Genomic DNA, 19,982 nt, shown 5'->3' on the forward strand with positions numbered 1-19,982 from the left:
GATCCGTAGGAAGTTGCAAAAGAACAGAGAGCTCTCATGTACCCTTCTTCACCGCATTTACCCCAGCAACACCTTACATAACTGTAATAACAGTATCAAAACCAGGAAATTGACGTTAGCACAATCCACCGGCCTTATTCAGATTTTCATCAGTTTTAGAAGTTTTGCACTTTTTTTAAAAAATTGCTTTACTACTTTTAGACCTTTATTCTATATAACATTTAGTATCTTAAAATATTATTTTGAAAATATTATTGAAATTATATTAGGTATATAGATTTGGGGGAGATTTACTTCTTTATAATTTTGAGTTTTCCCATCCATTAACTTGACATATCTCTTCATTTATGCATACTCATTTGTTATTTAAAGTTTATTTATTTGTTGATTTTTTGGCTGCATTGGGTCTTCGTTGCTGCGCAGGGGCTTTCTCTGGTTGCAGAGAGCAGGGGCTACTCTTTGTTGCGGTGCGCGGGCTTCTCATTGTGGTGGCTTCTCTTGTTGCGGAGCACGGGCTCTAGGCGCGCGGGCTTCAGTAGTTGTGGCACACGGGCTTAGTTGCTCCGCGGCATGTGGGATCTTCCTGGACCAGGGCTGGAACCCGTGTCCCCTGCATTGGCAGGTGGATTATTAACCACTGCGCCACCAGGAAAGTCCCTCATTTGTTATTTAATAGAGTTTAAAATTTTTCTCTGTGAAGTTCTTTTTTCTTAGGTTAATTCTTAGATTCCCTTATTGCTTTGTTGCTACTGTAAACAGTATCTTATTTTATATTATTCTTTAAGCTGGATCTTACTGGTATAGAAGATGCTTCTTTGTACTTCTTATCAGGTTTTGGAACCTGGTTCATATGTGCTTCATAAAATGAGTTAGAGAGTTTTCAGCCTTTTAAATTTTTCTGGAATATCTTTGATGATAGAGATTATCCGTTCCTTGAAAGTTTGGTAAAATTTATGTGTGTGTGTTTAGGTAGAAAGCTTTTGATGACTATTTTAATTTATAGTGATTGATTCAAAATTTCTATTTCTTTGTGCCTCAGTAATTTTGCCTGAGGAGTCCCCCACCCCGTTTCATCTATGTTATCAAATTTATTAGCATATAGATCTCCATGATACTCTGATTATGTTTAAGATCCTTGTTGTGTCTTTACGTATTTTTTCTTTATTATTCTTTTTTATTTATTTGTGTCATCTCACTTTTTCCCCCATTACTCTTGCCAGAGGTTTGTCTACATTATAAATCTTTTCAAATAAAAGATTTTTCTTCTTTATTATATTTTGTTATATGTATGTTTGTTTTATATATTATATATACATGTTTATATGTTTGTTTTTCTTTATTATATTTAACTTCTTGAGTTGATAACTTAACTCATTAATTTTTGGTCCAGGAGTATTTTTAGGAGTGTCTCTTGCATGTTAAAGTTCCTGTAGCCTTGTTTACCCAAGAATATCTTTATTGAATCCTCATATTTATTTATTTATTTATTTATTTTTTAACATCTTTATTGGAGTATAATTGCTTTACAATGGTGTGTTAGTTTATGCTTTATAACAAAGTGAATCCGTTATACATATACATGTGTTCCCATATCTCTTCCCTCTTGCGTCTCCCTCCCTCCCACCCCTCTAGGTGGTCACAAAGCACCTAGCTGATCTCCCTGTGCTATGCGTCTGCTTCCCACTAGCTATCTATCTTACGTTTGGTATGTATATATGTCCATGCCACTCTCTCACCCTGTCACATCTTACCCCTCCCCCTCCCCATATCCTCAAGTCCATTCTCTAGTAGGTCTGTGTCTTTATTCCCATCTTGCCACTAGGTTCTTCATGACCTTCTTTTTTTTTTTTTTTTCCTTAGATTCCATATATATATGTTAGCATACTGTATTTGTTTTTCTCTTTCTGACTTACTTCACTCTGTATGACAGACTCTAACTCCATCCACCTCATTACAAATACCTCCATTTCACTTCTTTTTATGGTTGAGTAATATTCCATTGTATATATGTGCCACATCTTCTTTATCCATTCATCCGATGATGGACACTTAGGTTGCTTCCATGTCCTGGCTATTGTAAATAGAGCTGCTATGAACATTTTGGTACATGACTCTTTTTGCATTATGGTTTTCTCAGGGTGTATGCCCAGTAGTGGGATTGCTGGGTCGTATGGTAGTTCTATTTTTAGTTTTTTAAGGAACCTCCATACTGTTCTCCATAGTGGCTGTATCAATTTACATTCCCACCAACAGTGCAGGAGTGTTCCCTTTTCTCCACACCCTCTCCAGCATTTATTGTTTCTAGATTTTTTGATGATGGCCATTCTGACCGGTGTGAGATGATATCTCATTGTAGTTTTGATTTGCATTTCTCTAATGATTAATGATGTTGAGCATTCTTTCATGTGTCTGTTGGCAATCTGTGTATCTTCTTTGGAGAAATGTCTATTTAGGTCTTCTGCCCATTTTTGGATTGGGTTGTTTGTTTTTTTGTTACTGAGCTGCATGAGCTGCTTGTAAATCTTGGAGATTAATCCTTTGTCAGTTGCTTCATTTGCAAATATTTTCTCCCATTCTGAGGGTTGTCTTTTGGTCTTGTTTATGGTTTCCTTTGCTGTGCAAAAGCTTTTAAGTTTCATTAGGTCCCATTTGTTTATTTGTGTTTTTATTTCCATTTCTCTAGGAGTTGGGTCAAAAAGGATCTTGCTGTGATTTATGTCATAGAGTGTTCTGCCTATGTTTTCCTCTGAGAGTTTGATAGTGTCTGGCCTTACATTTAGGTCTTTAATCCATTTTGAGTTTATTTTTGAGTATGGTGTTAGGGAGTGTTCTAATTTCATACTTTTACATGTACCTGTCCAGTTTTCCCAGCACCACTTATTGAAGAGGCTGTCTTTTCTCCACTGTAGAATTCTCATATTTAAATGGATAGTTTGGGCTTCCCTGGTGGTACAGTGGTTAAGAATCCACCTGCCAATGCAGGGGACACGGGTTTGAGCCCTGGCATGGAAGATCCCACATGCCGTGGAGAAACTAAGCCCATGTGCCACAACTACTGAAGCCCAGGCGCCTAGAGCCCGTGCTGCACAGCAAGAGAAGCCACAACAATGAGAAGCCCGCACACCACAACAAAGAGCAGCCCCTGCTCGCTGCAACTAGAGAAGGCCCGTGCGTAGCGCCGAACACCTAAGACAGCCAAAAATAAAAACAACTAAATAATAATAAAATAAATAAATAAAAGAGATAGTTTAACTCTAGGTTAGAAGTCCTTTTTTTCTCCTTGAAAATAATGCTCCATTGACTTCTTGATTTCAGTGTCACCGTTTAGAAATCTGATGTCAAGTGAATTCATGTTTTTTTTAAATTTATATTTTATATTGGAGCATAGTTGATTAACAATGTTGTGTTAGTTTCAGGTGTACAGCAAAGTGATTCAGTTATACATATACATGTATCTATTCTTTTTCAAATTATTTTCCCATTTAGCTTATTACAGAATATTAAGCAATGTTCCCAGTGCTATACAAAAGGTCCTTGTTGGTTATCTGTTTTAAATGTAGCAGTGTGTACATGTCAATCCCAAACTCCCTCCCTCCCCCGACCCTGCCCCCTGGTAACCATAAGTTTGTTCTCTAAGTCTGTGAGTCTGTTTCTGTTTTGTAAATAAGTTCATTTGTATCATTTTTTTTAGATTCTGCATATAAGCAATATCATATGATATTTATCTTTCTCTGTCTGACTTACTTCACTTAGTATGATAATCTCCAGGTCCATCCATGTTGCTGCAGATGACATTATTTCATTCTTCTTAATGGCTGAATAGTATTTCATTGTATATATGTACCACATCTATCCATTCATCTGTTGATGGACATTTGGGTTGCTTCCATGTCTCACTATTGTAAACAGCGCTGCAGAGAACATTGGGGTGCATGTATTCTTTTGAACCATGTTTTTCTCCAGATACATGCCCAGGAGTGGGATTGCAGGGTCATATGGTAGTTCTATTTTAGTTTTTCAAGGAACCTCCATACTGTTCTCCATAGTGGCTGTACCAAATTATATTCCCACCAACAGTGCAAGAAGGTTCCCTTTTCTCCACACCCTCTCCAGCAGTTATTGTTTGTAGATTTTTTGATGATGCCCATTCTGACTGGTATGAGGTGATATCTCATTGTAGTTTTGATTTGCATTTCTCTAATAATTAGCGATGTTGAGCATCTTTTCTTGTGCCTGTTGGCCATCTGTATGTCTCCTTTGGAGAAATGTCTATTTAGATCTTCTGCCCAGTTTTTGATTGAGTTGTTTGTTTTTTTGATATTGAGTCGCGTGAGCTCTTTCTAAATTTTGGAGACTAATCCCTTGTTGATTGCATCATTTACAAATATTTTCTTCCATTCTGTGGATTGTCTTTTCATTTTGTTTATGATTTCCTTTGCTGTTACATGCAGTCATTTGTGTGTGTGTTACTATGAAATTTAACCACATGTGTTAATTTGTGTAACTGCCACCACAATTAAGAAACAGAAATGTTCCATCAATACGGAGATTGTGTTACCTACCCCTTTATATTCACATCCCATTTCTCCACCCTTTCTAACCTCTGGCAACCACGAATCTATTTTTCAGCTGTATAATTTTGTCAGTTTGAAAAGGTTGTATAAGTGGAATCACACAGTATGTAACCCTTTGAGATTGGCTTTTTTCATGCAGCATAATGTCCTTGTGATCCATCTAAGGTGTTGCCTGTGTTGATAGTGGGTTCCATTTAATTGTTGAGTAGCAGTCTATGATATGGATGTATTGCAGTTTGTTTAACCACTCCCCAGTTGAATGGTATCTGGGCTGTTTCAGTTTTTGGCTATTATGAATAAAGCTGCTATGAACACTTATGTACAGATTTTTGTAGGAATGTAAGTTTTCATTTCTCTGGGATAAATGCCAAAGAGTGCAGTTGCTAAGACATGTAGTAAGCACATGTTTAGTTTTTTAAGAAACTGCCATACTGTTTTTCCAGAGTGGCTGTACTATTTTACATTCCTACCAGTAACGTGTGAGTTGATCCAGTTCCTCTCATCCTCACCAGCGTTTGGTGTTATCATTTTTTTTTTTAAAAAAGCCATTCTGATAGGGGTGTAGTGATGCCTCATTGTAGTTTTAGTTTGCATTTTCCTAATGACTAAAGGTATTGAATATATTTTCATGTACTTATTTGCCATCTATATATCTGTCCTCTTTGATGAAATGTTTGTTCATATCTTTTGCCTATTCTCTAAATGACTTGTTTGTTTTAATAAATTTATTTATTTATTTATTTATGGCTGCGTTGGGTCTTCGTTGCTGTGTGCGGGCTTTCTCTAGTTGCAGAGAGCAGGGGCTACTCTTGTTGTGGTGCACAGGCTTCTCATTGCGGTGGCTTCTCTTGTTGCAGAGCACGGGCTCTAGGCATGTGGGCTTCAGTAGTTGTGGCACGCGGGCTCAGTAGTTGTGACTCGTGGGCTCTAGAGCGCAGGCTCAGTAGTTATGGTACACAGCTTTAGTTGCTCTGCAGCATGTGGGATCTTCCCAGACCAGGGCTCGGACCCATGTCCCCTGCATTAGCAGGTGGGTTCTTAACCACTGCGCCACCAGGGAAGTCTTGACTTGTTTATTTTTAGAGTTCTTAATATATATTTGAGAAATGAGTCCTTTGTCAGATATATGGTTTGCAAGTGTTTTCTCCCAATTTGTTCATTGTCTTCTTATCCTCTTAACAGAGTCTTTTGCAGAGCGAAAGTTTTTAATTTTGATGAAGTCCAGTTTATCATTTTTTTTTCTTTTATGGGTCATGGTTTTGGTGTGAACTCTTCAAGTAGCCCTAGATACCAAAGATTTTCTCTTATGTTTTCTTCTAAAAGTTTTATTGTGAATATTTGATGATATTTAAAAACTGAATTTTTTGGTTAGAATAATGACATTGTGTGTGTGTTTTTAAAGAGCCCTTTTAGAAATAACATATTGAAATATTTACAGATGATGTTTAAGATTTAGATCGAAATAATATAATGCAGGAGGGGGTGAAAAAAAATAAATGGGGGGAAGAAGCAAGATAGGCCACGTTCCTGTAAAACCTAGATTTGTTCACCATGAGATCAGTGCTTATGGTAATCTTTTAAGCTTCTCATTTTGGATTTAGATAGACTATACATACCCTTTCTAATTTTTTAAATGATTGTGTAATCAGAGTTATGGCTAAAACTGGTTCTGAGCCCGTTTCTGGACCACTTATTTCCTTAAGTTTGATGTTCTCACTGACTGTTTCCTTCTCAGCAGAAAAAAACATTTATAAATTTTTGTACACTAGGTGTTAAAGACTTAATGTTAACTTATCCTCAAGAATATTGCACTTGAATTTTTAAAGAATAGATGGTAGAGGAGAGATTGTGATAGTTAACAGAGTAACCACTGATGTAGCCAGGTTGGGCAGAGTATTATAGAGACTTAGAGCAGCTTGGGCAACCAGCCACTCTGCCTGCTGGCTGCAGCTGATTATACATGCATGTGACTTTTAAAGGTTTCTTTGTTAGTATAAAGCCAAATATCACAAAGCCCAATAAACATTTGATTTTAATGGTTACTAATTAATACTTTAATTGTCAGTTGATGATGAAAATGTGAAGTTTGATAAAGTCTATTGTAAACATGCATTACTTTAAAGGTGGCTTTCTCTTAAAGCTCATTTGATGTAGTCATTATTGGTGGCGGAATTGTGGGGCTTGCCTCTGCCAGAGCAGTCATCCTGCGACATCCAGCTCTTTCCATTGGTGTTCTGGAAAAGGAGAAAGATTTAGGTATGTATGTTCTCAGTGTTGCTTAACCTGAGCACCTGCTCATTTTGTCAGTTCTACATCTTTCATGCTGAATGTCAATGTTAGTGTCCCAGTTTGGGTTCTTTAGAAAGCAGAGACTAGGACTAGGATTTGGGTGTCGGTGGTTTTTTTCAAGGTTATCCGAGGAGGCAGGCGTGAGGAGGTGGGGAGAGTAAACAGGAAAGGAGGAAAAACCTCGTGAGGGTGCGTTATCCAGGTTGCAGCTGTGAGCTTAATTCCACGGAGCCCTCCGAGGAGCTACCTAATGTTTCCCAGGATTGTGCTCATTTGTCCATCAGCTTCTGTCCCTTTGGTTGAGCGTTGTCCATAGGGTGTTGAGCCCCTCTGCCCCCAAATAGTAGAAAAGGCCCTGGAGCAGAAGGCAGAGAGCTGTAGTGGACCCTTGAAGTGGTTTGCTGGTGGTGAGGAGGGGTGGTTTGTGCACCAAAGTTGTAGCTGAAGTCAGAGATGGGCTGGAGGCATGTGACACAGACGCCATGGTTGGCTGCTACGGGAGGCTAGAAGTGCTCTGACTATAAGAACAAACTCAGGCAGAATTTTAAATAGTGGTCTCTAATAGCTTCAACTGTAAGTGTATTCCCCCACTTCTTAAGTTTTGAATGAGTCATGTACTTTCTCTTAACCTGTTTCTCTTGTTCCATAGCTATTCATCAGACTGGACATAACAGTGGTGTCATACATAGTGGAATTTATTATAAACCTGAATCTCTGAAAGCTAAGTTATGTGTACAAGGCGCAGCCCTCATCTATGAGTACTGTAACCAGAAGGGAATTTCCTACAAGCAATGTGGCAAGGTATGGCATTTTACTAGGGCCTTGACTTATTTATAAATAGCATTTTCTCAGTAATCTTTAATGTTTACTTAAAAAATGCCTGGCTTTTCTTTCTCTGTATCCATGTAATTTGCAAAATCTAGATGTTTCATATAAATGGGATCATACAATATGTTGTCTTTTGTGATTGGCTTCTTTCACTTAGCATAGTGTTTTCAAGGTTCATTCATCTTGTGGCATGAATCAGTACTTCATTCCTCTTTATACTCCATTGTATTGGTATACCACATTTTGTTTATCCATTTATCAGTTGATGGACATTTGGGTTGTTTCCAGTTTTTGGCTACTATGAGTAATGCTGCTATGGACATTTATATACAAGTTTTTGTATGAACGTATGTTTTCATTTCTGTCAGGTATATATCTAGGAGTGGAGTTGCTAGGTCATATGGTAACTACATGTTTAACATTTTGAGGAAGTGCGAAACTGTTTTCCAAAGTGCTGTACTATTTTACATCCCCATCAGCAGTTAACGAGGATTCCAATATCCTCACATCCTCATGAACACCTGTTATTGTCTGTTTCATTTTAGTTATCCTAGAGGATGTGAAGTGCTATATCATTGTGGTTTTTATGTAATTAAACATAGTAATTAATGATGTTAAGCATCTTTTCATATACTTATTGGCCATTCATTTATCTTCTTTGGAGAAATATCTATTCAAATCTTTTGCTCATTTTAAAATTGAGTTATTTGTCTTTTTATTGTTGAGTTGTATGTGTTATTTATATATTCTGGATATATAAATATCCCTGATCAGCTATATGATATTTACTAAAATACTATTAAAATATTAAAAAATATATATATTTTTAAATAAAATAATAGTGATAGTAATGATGGTATTTTAAATATTACTAGATATTTTCTCCCATTCTGTAGATTTTCTTTTTTACTTCTTGATGGTATCCTTTGAAGCACAGAAACTTTCAATTTTGATGAAGTCTAGTTTATCTTTTTTTTTTCTTTTGTTGCTTATACTTTTAGTGTCATATCTAAGAAATCATTGCCTAACCTTAGATCATGAAAATTTGCCCCTACATTTTCTTCTAATGTCAAAGCCTTAGCTCTGATGTTTAGATCTGTGATGGTTTTTTTCCCCCAAATGAGTTGGTTTAATTCTGAATGTTATAGAATTGGAGCTAGAACAAAGACTGAAGAACAGACTTTGGCAGGATTCTGGGCCGGGTTTACTCTGACCTCACAGCTAAGGTAGAAATGGCTGAATGAGAAGAACTAAAGAGAAGATGAACCACTGTATGATTTCATTTTTTTAAACTTTAACAAAAGTTTGTTCTTAAATGTACAGCAGGCTTCAAGACAGCACTTCGTTCTAACTATAGGTGGCAACAGATGTTATGGCAGGGAATCCAGTTATTTAAACAGGAATGGAATTAAGGATCACCATTGCCTTTGGCACAAGGAACAGCTTACTTTTTGGCAGATTTCTTAATTCCAACTGTCGCCAGGAGGGCCTTCCCTGCAGCCTTTGCTTTTAGCTCCTCAAGTTTCTTTTGCTTCTCTTTTTGTTTCTGCTTGAATGCCTTATCATCCTCATCCAACTCCTTGGCCTGCTTCTTGGGCTGCTTCAGGTGCTTCTTACCACCTTTGCAGATGGCCTACTGCCCCTTCCCCAGACCCCACCACCAGAAGCAGAGCTTCTACCCCTACACGTATTCCTCCAGTGTAGGTTCACTTTTTAATTAATTTTGGTATATGGTGTGAGGAAGAGTTCCAACTTCATTCTTTTGCATGTGGATATCCAGTTGTCCCAGCACCATTTGTTGAAAAAACTATTCTTTCTACATTGTTTTGGCACCTGTATCGAAAATCAGTTGAGCATAAATGTAAGAAGGTTTGTTTAGGATTCTCAATTCCATTCCATTGATGTGTGTCTATCGTTATGCCAGTACCACACTATCTTGTTTACTGTAGCTCTTTAGTTTTTGAAATCAGTAAGTGTGAGTCCTCCAACTTTGTTCTTTTTCAAGAGTGTTTTGGCTATTCTGGTCCCTTGCATTTCCATATGAATTTTAGGGTCAGTTTGTCAGTTTCTCCAAAAAAGGCAGCTGGGATTTTTGTTAGAGATTATATTGAATCTATAGATCAGTTTGGGGAGTATTGCCATCTTAACAGTATTAAATTTTGCAAACCATGAACTTGGGATGTCTTCCCACTTATTTAGATCTTCTTTAATTTCTTTCAACAATTTAAAAAAATTTTTCATTTTACAGGTCTTGCACTTCTTTTGTAGTTTGATTCCTTGATATTTTATTCTTTCTGATGCTTTTGTGAGGGGAATTGTTTTCTTAACTTCAGTTTGGTTTATTCATTGCTAATGTATAGAATATGATTGATTTTTGTATATTGATCTTTATCCTTCAACTTTGGTGAACTCATTTTTTAGTCTAATAGTTTTTCGTATGTGTGCGTGTGTGGATTCCTTAGGATTTTCTATATGCAGGATCATGTCATCTGCAAATAAAATAGTTTTACTTTTTTTCTTGCCTAACTTACCTGGGTAGAATCTCTAATACAATGTTGAATAGAAGTAGTGAAAGTGGATATCTTTGTGTTGTTCTTGATTTTAGGGAGAAAGCATTGAGTCTTTCACTATTAAGTATAATGATAACTGTGGGTTTTTTGTAGATGCCCTTTATCAGACTGAGGAAGTTCCTTTTTACCTGCAGTTTGTTGATTTTAATCATGAAAAGGTGTTGGATTTTCTCAAATGCCTTTTCTATGTCTCTTGAGGCAGTCATGTGGTTTTTGTCCTGTATTCTATTAATATGAATTTATTACATTAATTGACTTTTGGCTGTTAAATAGATCTTGCATTCATGCAATAAATCCCACTTGGTCATGGTATATAATCCTTTTTATATGTCACTGCATTCAATATACTAGTATTTTGTTCAGAATTTTTATATCAATAGTCATAAGGGATATTGATATGCAGTTTTGTTTTCTTTTGATATCTATGTCTCGTTTGAGTGTTAACTGGCCTTATAGAATTAGGAAGTGTTCCCTTCTCTTCTGTTTTTTGGAAGAGTTTATGAAGAATTGGTATTAATTCTTCTGTAAACATTTGGTAGCATCCATGAGGCCTGAGCCTTTACAGTTACTAATTCTGTTTCTTGTTATGGGTCTATTCAGATACTCTTTTTCTTCTTGAGTCAGTTTCAAAAGTTTGTGTCTTTCTAAGAATTTTCCCATTTCATATAGATTATCTAATTTGTTGCATACAGCTGTTCATAATATTTCCTTATAACTCTTCTTCATGTAATTTTTAAGAGTAAAAGTTCATTGTCGCCATTAAAGATGCTATGAAGATTTTTTTTTTAACAATGTGGGAAAATGGTCCTGATATAGTGTTAAGTAAAAAAAGCAAGATATAAAACTGTATTTACAGTTTTTATGGTTGAGTTATGAGGTTTTTTTTAATCCTTTAAGCCGAAGGAACCAGACAACATCCACAACATCCACCTTTGAGAAACATACCATGCCCCATGCCTACCCATAGGATGATTTTGAGCTCTGTAACACCTACTTTCTGGAGCCCTGAACACTACTTCATATTCCCTCTTCACATCAAATCACATCATTGCTTCTAACCCATCTCAGCTCAGCTCCAGGTATTAATTTACAGATTGCTGCTTCCAGGCCACAACGGTGTCAATGTGACTTAATGACCTGATTTCAGAGTTTTCCTGGTTCAGTCACTGATTTGAGCCTCTGAGTGTCTGCCCCTCCCCAACTTCCTTTTTTTTTTTTTTTTTTCAAGTTTGAAGTCCTTTTATTTCTTTAAATTGAGGTATGATTAACATATAATATTATATTAGTTTCAGGTGTACAACACAATGACTTGATATTTGTATGTATTGTGAAATGATCACCACAATAAGTCTAGTTAACATCTGTCACCATTCACAGTAAGAAAAAGAATTTTTTTTCTTGTGATGAGGACTTTTAAGATCTACTTTCTTAGCAACTTTCAAATATGCAATACACAATTATTAACTATAGTCACCATGCTGTACATTACATCCCTATGACTTATTTATTTTATATTTGGAAGCCTGTACAGAGTTTCTAAAGAGTTCTTTATATATTCTGCATGTTAGAGCCTTATCAGCGATAGTGATTTGCAAGTATTTTCTCCCATTCAGTGGGTTATCTTTTCACTTTCTTGATAGTACCCTATGATTCCACATATATTTTTAAGGTTAGTTATTTGTTGATTTAAATAACCTTTACACCTTGATTAGAAGTATTACTTTATGGAGCTCGGTTGACTCCTTGCTATGAAATAGTGATTTTTGAATTCTAATGTACTTATGAACATCATCTGTGCTTTCCTTTGCTGGTAGCTGTTAAGTAAGAAACTACCTCAAACAGATACTTTGCCCAGAAATAAATAGAAAAAGAGTCTTGATGGATTTTCTGTTTTTCTCCTCTGCAACAGAATGCATTAGTAAATACTTTGAAATGTACTTTATTCCAAAAAATAAAATAGTTTTCTGTTAGTGATATTCCATTATACTGAATATTGCCTGTCTTTCTGAGGTACTGGTTTTTGTTTAGTTTTGTTTCGCTTTTGTTTTTTGTTTGGTTTTTAATGTAAAGACTAAGCAACCTGTGCTTCTTTCCCCTCTGGGATTGAGGGAGTGATGGTGATACTTCTGGCCAAGGTGCATGTAGCAACTGTGATAGCAGATGTGACAATTGAGGCTACATCTCACCTTTGTTTTAATGCAGTCTTAAGACAAATTTTTTTGGTGGAGGAAGAAAGTGAAGTCGTGAAGAAAGGGAGAAGTAGATACATGAAGCAAAAACAGTTTTAAAAAATCAACCCAATTTGAATCATACACTAATATATGATTTTCTGTTGATTTTATCTATCATAGCTGATGATATATTTAACTCTATTCATGTTCTTTATCTTTTTAAGCTTATAGTAGCTGTTGAACAAGAAGAAATTCCCAGACTTCAGGCCCTGTATGAGAGAGGCCTGCAGAATGGTGTCCAGGACCTGAGGCTGATCCAGCAAGAGGACATAAAAAAGAAGGAGCCATATTGTAGGGTAAGTGACTCACTAACCGCACACACAGGCTCACAGGGTTAGGGCTCAGTCCTGTGACATGGAGGCTGAGGGTGAGTTTATAGGAAGCAGGAATCATAGAGACAGTTAAGTAATCCTGTTACAGAAGCATTAAGGTGCCAGACACAAGAGGGCCTTGCCACAAACTCTGGACACCTGATTTCTTCTTTTCCTACAAGAAACTACCAGGTCCTGAAGAACATAGGCAAAAGCAAGAGGAGGTCTGAGACTCTATGGCATGTTTGGAAACCACTGAGTGGTGAGATGTGGTTGGATCATAGGGTGTGTAGCAAGAGATAATAGATGAGACTGGGAAGGCAGAATTAGCCCACATAAAGGGCTTGATATCCATGCTGATAACTTTGAAGTTTATCCAGTAGGCATAGGTAGCCACTAAAAATTTTTGCGGAAGGTGGCTACAATATTGGATCTGTTTCAGGAGGGTGGGTTATAGAGTTTCTGGCTTAAAACATGCTGTGGGGAAAACCAGATCTTCTTTCTTGTATTTGTGATAGAAACACGAATAATAATATAATAGTTACTCTGCATATCAACTTCCCTTGATAGCCTTTTAGAGGCTATCCATCCAACTCTCATTCCACTGACTGTTCCAATGAATCGCTATATCTCCTGTTCCCCATTCCCCAGTGTTTTAATGACATATTCCAATAGCTGGACTGTGGGTACCTGTCTTAGCGAGTGTGACCTTGAACTCACTGTCAGGCAGTGCTTATCAAAAGCTTGCTTTAGAGAAACACTATTTAAGGGAGAGAGCCTGGATGATATGTAGACCATTCATTCTTGTACATCTCTCCAGACCATCAGATTGTAGTACACCTACACTGTAGTGTTTTTCTCTCCCCATCCTACTTCTTGACCCCAGATTACTCTCCTTGCGTTGTGTTTTGGTTTTATGGCATCAGCCTGTGGAGAAAGTCATTGTGTCACTCACTGAGGCCTCTACTATAAGGAGGTGGTTGAGGACATAGGTTCACTGTCAAACAACATCTCTCTGAGAACACTCAGGAGAAATTTCAGACTCCAGTTCTAAGAATAATTTTGTTTTTCCTGAGCACAATTGGCTTGTTTTTATCTATGGGCACTGTGAATTCTTTAACTGATTGTATTGTCCTGTTTGCCTTGGCTCTAAGCAGAAACATATTTGTGCCCTACTCTTGCCAAATGTCTAGAGCATTAAGCATACATTTTTATTTTCATGTACTAACTTTGCTCTTTGTTTCATCTTATCTTTCCACCTTTGTTTTCTATATGCTCTGATTTTTTGGAACTATTTATTGAATCACAGCATACATCCAAAATCATAAATGTATACAGCTTGATGAATTTTCGTTAAGTGTGATCAGCATCCAGATCAACAAACAGAACATTACCAGCTTCTCAGTATTCCCCTCATGCCCCCTCCTAGACACTACCTTTCCCTTAAGGATGACCACTGTTCTTTTACATCATAGATTTTTGAATTTTATGTAAGTAGAATCATATAGTATGTGCTCGTTTGTGTCTGGAATTCTTTTATTCAGTATTGTTTATAAAATTCATCCATATTATTGCATGTAGTTATAATTTGTTGTCATTGCTGTATAATAATCCTTTGTATGAATATAGCATGGTTCTTTATACTGTGGTTGGGCGTTTTGGGTAGTTTCCAATTTGGAGCTCTTGCAAATAGTGCTACTAAGAACATTCTAGCACATCTATTTTGGTGAACACGTGTACACACTTTCATTGGGGATGTACCTCGGAGGGAAATTATGGTCATAATTTATATATACGTCTAGCTGTGGCAGGTACTGCCGAAGAGTTTTCCATAGCATTTGTCCCAAATAATACTCTTATCAGCAGTGTATGAGAGTTACAGTTGCTCCTTATCCTCACCAACACTTGATATTGTTTGTTGTTTTCATTTTAGCCATTCTGGTGGCTATGTAGTAGTATAATATTATAGTTTCCCTGTTGACTCATAAAATTGTACACCTTTTCATATGTTTACTGGGCATTTGGATATTTTCTTTTGTGAAGCAACTAAGTCCTTTGTCCATTTTTCTATTGGGTTGACTGTCCTTCTTAACGATTATTAATTCTTATTAATTTTATAAGTTCATTATATAGTCTGAATATGTGTCTTTCGTTGTATATATGTGTGTGTGTGTATATATATATATATACAATAGATATCTTTTATGACTCTGCGGCTTGTGTTTTCACTCTTAATAGTGTCTTCAGATGAACAGAGATTCTTAGTCTTAATGTAATCATTCAATCAATTTATGCATATATTTGTCTTTTATGCTTAGTGCTGTTTTGTACTCAGAAATCTTTGCCTATTTCAGCATCAGGAAGATATTCTCCGCGTTTTTTCTAAAAGCTATGTTGTTTTATCTTTCGCATTTAGATCTACCATCCATTTGGAATTGATTTTTGTTTATGGTATAAGATAGGGGTCAAGGTACACTTCTTTCCCCTCATATGTAGATACCCAGTTAGCCCAGCACCATTTATCAAAAAAACCATTATTTCCCCACTGCACTGCAGTGTTACCTTTGTGATATCAGGTGACTATATATAGGTGGGCTCTATGTCTGGAGTCTCTTTTGTGTTGTCTCTTCTTGTACCACTACCATAATGTCTTAGTTACTATAGCTTTTCAATAGGTCTAGACATCTGGTTGAGTAAGTCCTTCAATTTTGTTCTTCTTCAGCATTGTATTGCCTATTTTTGGATCTTTGCATTTCCATATACATTTTAGAATTAATTTGCTGAAGTCCACAAGATAACCTGTTGTGATTTCGATTGAGATTGCACTGACTATGTAGGTCCACTTGCAGACAGTTGACATCTTTACAATATTGAATCTTCCAATCCATGAACATGGATCACTCCATTTATCTGAATCTTTAATTTATTGAAAAAAATATATTACAGTTTTCAGTGTAGAGGTCTTACATGTCTCTTAGATTATTTCTAGGTATTTGATTTTTTATACTCTCGTAAATAGTATTGTTATTTAAAGTTTATTTTCTACTTATACATTACAGATATATGGAAATCAAATTGGTTTTTTTTTTTTTTTTGATGGAAAAATATTTTTAATTGTATTATATCCATTCACTTTAACATTGAGCAAGAATTAATCATGAGTACTATAAATACAGTGTAGCAACAGGCAAAGTCATATGGAATTAAGTAAAATAAAAATGTTTAAAAGACCTAAATGTATAAATCAATATAGATATACACACACACACATACATACATGGTGTAAATGGACATATTCCAAAAGAAACATGGAAAATAAGGAATGATAGGTTTGCCCTGTGATTAGATTGTGTATTGCATTTTGCTTTTTTTATTCTTTTTTTTTTTTCTTTTTAAACATCTTTATTGAAGTATAATTGCCTTACAATGGTGTGTTAGTTTCTGCTTTATAACAAAGTGAATCAGTTATACATATACAATATGTTCCCATTTCTCTTCCCTCTTGCATCTCCCTCCCTCCCACCCTCCCCTCAAATTGGTTTTTGACCATGTATTCATCTTGGTTGTTGAATTCACTTATTGATTCTAATAGTTTGTCTGTAAATTATTTTTTTTTTTTTTTTTTTTTTTTTTGGCTGCACCACATGGCATGTGGGATCTTAGTTCCCCAACCAGGGATCAAACCCACGCCCCCTACAGTAGAAGTGTGGAGTCTTAACCACTGGACCACCAGGGAAGTCCCAGTTCTTTTGTATTTTCTATGTACAATCATGTCGTCTGCAAATAATAACTTATTTCTTCCTTTCCAACCCATATACTTGTCTGGCTCAATATTTAATGCTAGCATATATTGTTTTGTATGTGTTTCTTGTTTGTTTGTTTTTACAGGGTGCTTCAAATCCTTTCACAAAAAGACAAGATAGAAATAGATTTTTTTCCCTTAAGTTATCTGTAGTTGTGCAGTTAAAGTTAGATCAAAATATTTGATTTTCTTAATTAGTATAACGTTCCCAGGAGACTAGGAATCCAAACAGTGTTAAATGAGTTCTTCCTGCAGAGAAAGTCATAGCATCTTCAACTCCAGAAAACCTCACCTTTCCCTCCCCTCAGACTCAGTCAGAATAATCAAAGTGTTTGGCTTCTGGGAGTAGGTCTTCTTCTCCCTTTTCCTCTCCCCATGTATTTCTTATCTCTCTGAGATGGTGAATGAATGACTGATTTTTTTTAAAAAAAGAAGACACCTTCACTGAATATCTAATTTTGGCTATTTCTTTCAGGCTTTGGGCAAATGCTACATGGTCTTAAGCCAGGATTGGCGAACTATGGCCTGTGGGCCAAATCCAGCCCACCACATGTTTTTTTTTTTTTTTTTTTTTTTTAAATACAAATTGACTCTTTTTTTTTTTTTTTAATTAATTTATTTATTTATTTATTTTTGGCTGCGTTGGGTCTTCGCTTCTGTGCGAGGGCTCTCTCCAGTCGCGGCAAGTGGGGGCCACTCTTCATCGCAGTGCGCGGGCCTCTCACTATCGCGGCCTCTCTTGTTGCGGAGAACAGGCTCCAGACACGCAGGCTCAGCAGTTGTGGCTCACGGGCCCAGTTGCTCCGCGGCATGTGGGATCCTCCCAGACCAGGGCCCGAACCCGCGCCCCCTGCACTGGCAGGCAGACTCCCAACCACTGCGCCACCAGAGGAAGCCCCCCACCACATGTTTTTAAAGACCTATAAGCTGTTTTAAATGGTTGAGAAAATTAAAAGAAGAATAATATTTTGTGACACATGAAAATTATATGAAACTCAAATTTCAGTGTCCACAAATAAATTTTTATTGGAGTACAATCATACTTATTCATTTATGTGTTGTCTATGGCTGCTTTTGTGCCAAACAGCCAACTCGATTAGTTGAAACAGAGATCCTAAGCCTCACATGGGCAAAAATATTTACTATCTGGCCCTTTACAGAAAAGATTACCAGCTCCTGATCAAACAGTAGGGAGCCACTGAAGGATTTAGGCAAGAAAATGATATGCAAACTGTGCTAATTTAGGAAGGTTAATCAAGTTCTGGTACGTAGGATGGAACTGGACATGGGAGAGAGGGGAGCCTTGAGGTGGGAGGTCAAAGCCATTTATATTTATTTTTGGAAGGCAGCTATGCTCACCATGATACCATCAACACCACTTATTTATAGTTATTTTTAGAATACCTGATTTCTTTCTGCTACTCTTGAATATCATAGGTTGGTAATTTCTAGACTTCAGGGAATTTTGACATATTATTCTTTATTTTATCTCACTATATTCTGTCTTTTTTTTTTCCATAAAGTGGGATCTGACATAAGGTGAGCAGCAGAATGTGGTGGCTGAGAAGCCAGACAGACATAAATTTAAATCTCATATCTGCCTATTTAACAGCTGTTTACCTTGAGTGGGTTAAAATTGTTCTAAACTTCAGACTACTCATTTGCAAAATGCAGGTTGTTCTGAGAATTAAATACAGTGATATATGTAAGGCATCCAGCATATGTTAATCCTCAAGAAGTGGTAGATGTTATTTTGGGCTTATTTAAGCAGTAATTCTAGTGAATTCAAATTGGTTTTGTCTGAGATACTTGGGGATTTTTCATGAAATCTGTTAAGATAACTTAGTTATGTTTGTTCTTTTCCTCCTGCTTTACATTTTCCCCTTTTCCTGTTGCTTTGCTTGTAACTCATTATTTTATTCTGTTTATTTTCTTTAAGCCATATCAATTCCTCTGCAGAGTAAAATAGGCTATTTAAAAACATTGTAGAGAGATCCTAGGATGTCTTCAAACCAGGGTTGTGAATAACTCATATAAGAGCTTGCCTTAGTCAGTTGGGGCTGCTGCAATAAAGTACCGTGAACCAGTTAGCTTATAAATGTCAGATATTTATTTCTCACAGTTCTAGAGGCTGGAAGTCTGAGATCAAGGCTCTGGAAGATTTGATTTCTGGTGAGGACCCACTTCCTGGTTCATAGACCATCTTCTAGCTGTGCTCTCACATGGCATGAGGGGTAAGGGAACTCTCTGGAGTCTCTTTTATGAAGGCACTAATCCCATTCATGAAGCCTCCATCCTCATGACCTAATCACTTCCAAAAGGCCCCACCTCCAAATACCGTCACATGGGTCATTAGGTTTCAACATATGAATTTTGGAGGCACACAGACGTTCAGCCTATAGCAGAACTGGTTGTTTAGACTGATTCCATACTTAAGGGGGAAAGATACTAGTATTAAAGAGATTAGGAGATTGGTTCAAGATGGCAGAGTAGAAGGATGTGCCCTCACTTCCTCTTGTGAGAGCACTGGAATCACAACTAACTGCAGAACAATCATCGACAGGAAGACACTGGAACTCACCAAAAAAGATACCCCACATCCAAAGACAAAGGAGAAGCCACAGCGAGATGGTAGGAGGGGCACAATCACAATAAACTCAAATCCCGTAACTGCTGGGTGGGTGACTCACAAATTGGAGAACACTTATACCACAGAAGTCCACCCACTAGAGTGAAGGTTCTGAGCCCCACATCAGGCTTCCCTGGGGGTCCGGCAACGGGAGGAGGAATTCCTAGAGAATCAGACTTTGAAGGCTAGCGGGATTTGATTGCAGGACTTCAACAGGACTGGGGGAAACAGAGACTCCACTCTTGAAGGGCACACACAAAGTAGTGTGTGCATCGGGACCTGGGGGAAGGAGCAGTGACCCCATAGGAGACTGAACCAGACCTACCTGCTAGTGTTGGAGGGTCTCCTGCAGAGGTTGGGGGTGGCTGTGGCTCACCGTGAGGACAAGGACACTGACAGCAGAAGTTCTGGGAAGTACTCCTTGGCGTGAGCCCTCCCAGAGTCCACCATTAGACCCACCAAAGAGCCCGGGTAGGCTCCAGTGTTGGGTCGCCTCAGGCCAAACAACCAACAGGGAAGGAAACCAGCCCCACCCATCAGCAGACAAGCAGATTAAAGTTTTACTGAGCTCTGCGCACCAGAGCAACAGCCAGCTCTACCCACCACCAGTCCCTCCCATCAGGAAACTTGCACAAGCCTCTTAGATAGCCTCATCCACCAGAGGGCAGACAGCAGAAGCAAGAAGAACTACAATCCTGCAGCCTGTGGAACAAAAACCACATTCACAGAAAGAGAGACAAGATGAAAA

At 37.3% G+C, this 19,982-nt stretch overlaps 1 protein-coding gene across 2 annotated transcripts in view; it reads left to right on the forward strand.

Moving 5' to 3' along the window:
- L2HGDH (L-2-hydroxyglutarate dehydrogenase) overlaps window positions 1–19,982 on the forward strand; it is a 53,060-nt gene that overhangs the window by 1,331 nt on the left and 31,747 nt on the right. For both annotated transcript variants that reach the window (XM_082452149.1, XM_082452150.1), the window contains exons 2-4: window positions 6,715–6,830; window positions 7,513–7,664; window positions 12,657–12,788. In XM_082452149.1, coding sequence (XP_082308275.1) covers window positions 6,715–6,830; window positions 7,513–7,664; window positions 12,657–12,788 — 400 coding nt within the window. The remainder of the gene's footprint in view (window positions 1–6,714; window positions 6,831–7,512; window positions 7,665–12,656; window positions 12,789–19,982) is intronic.

This window comes from Balaenoptera physalus (assembly GCF_965194825.1).
Source record: "Balaenoptera physalus genome assembly, chromosome: 2".
NCBI lineage: Eukaryota > Metazoa > Chordata > Mammalia > Artiodactyla > Balaenopteridae > Balaenoptera > Balaenoptera physalus.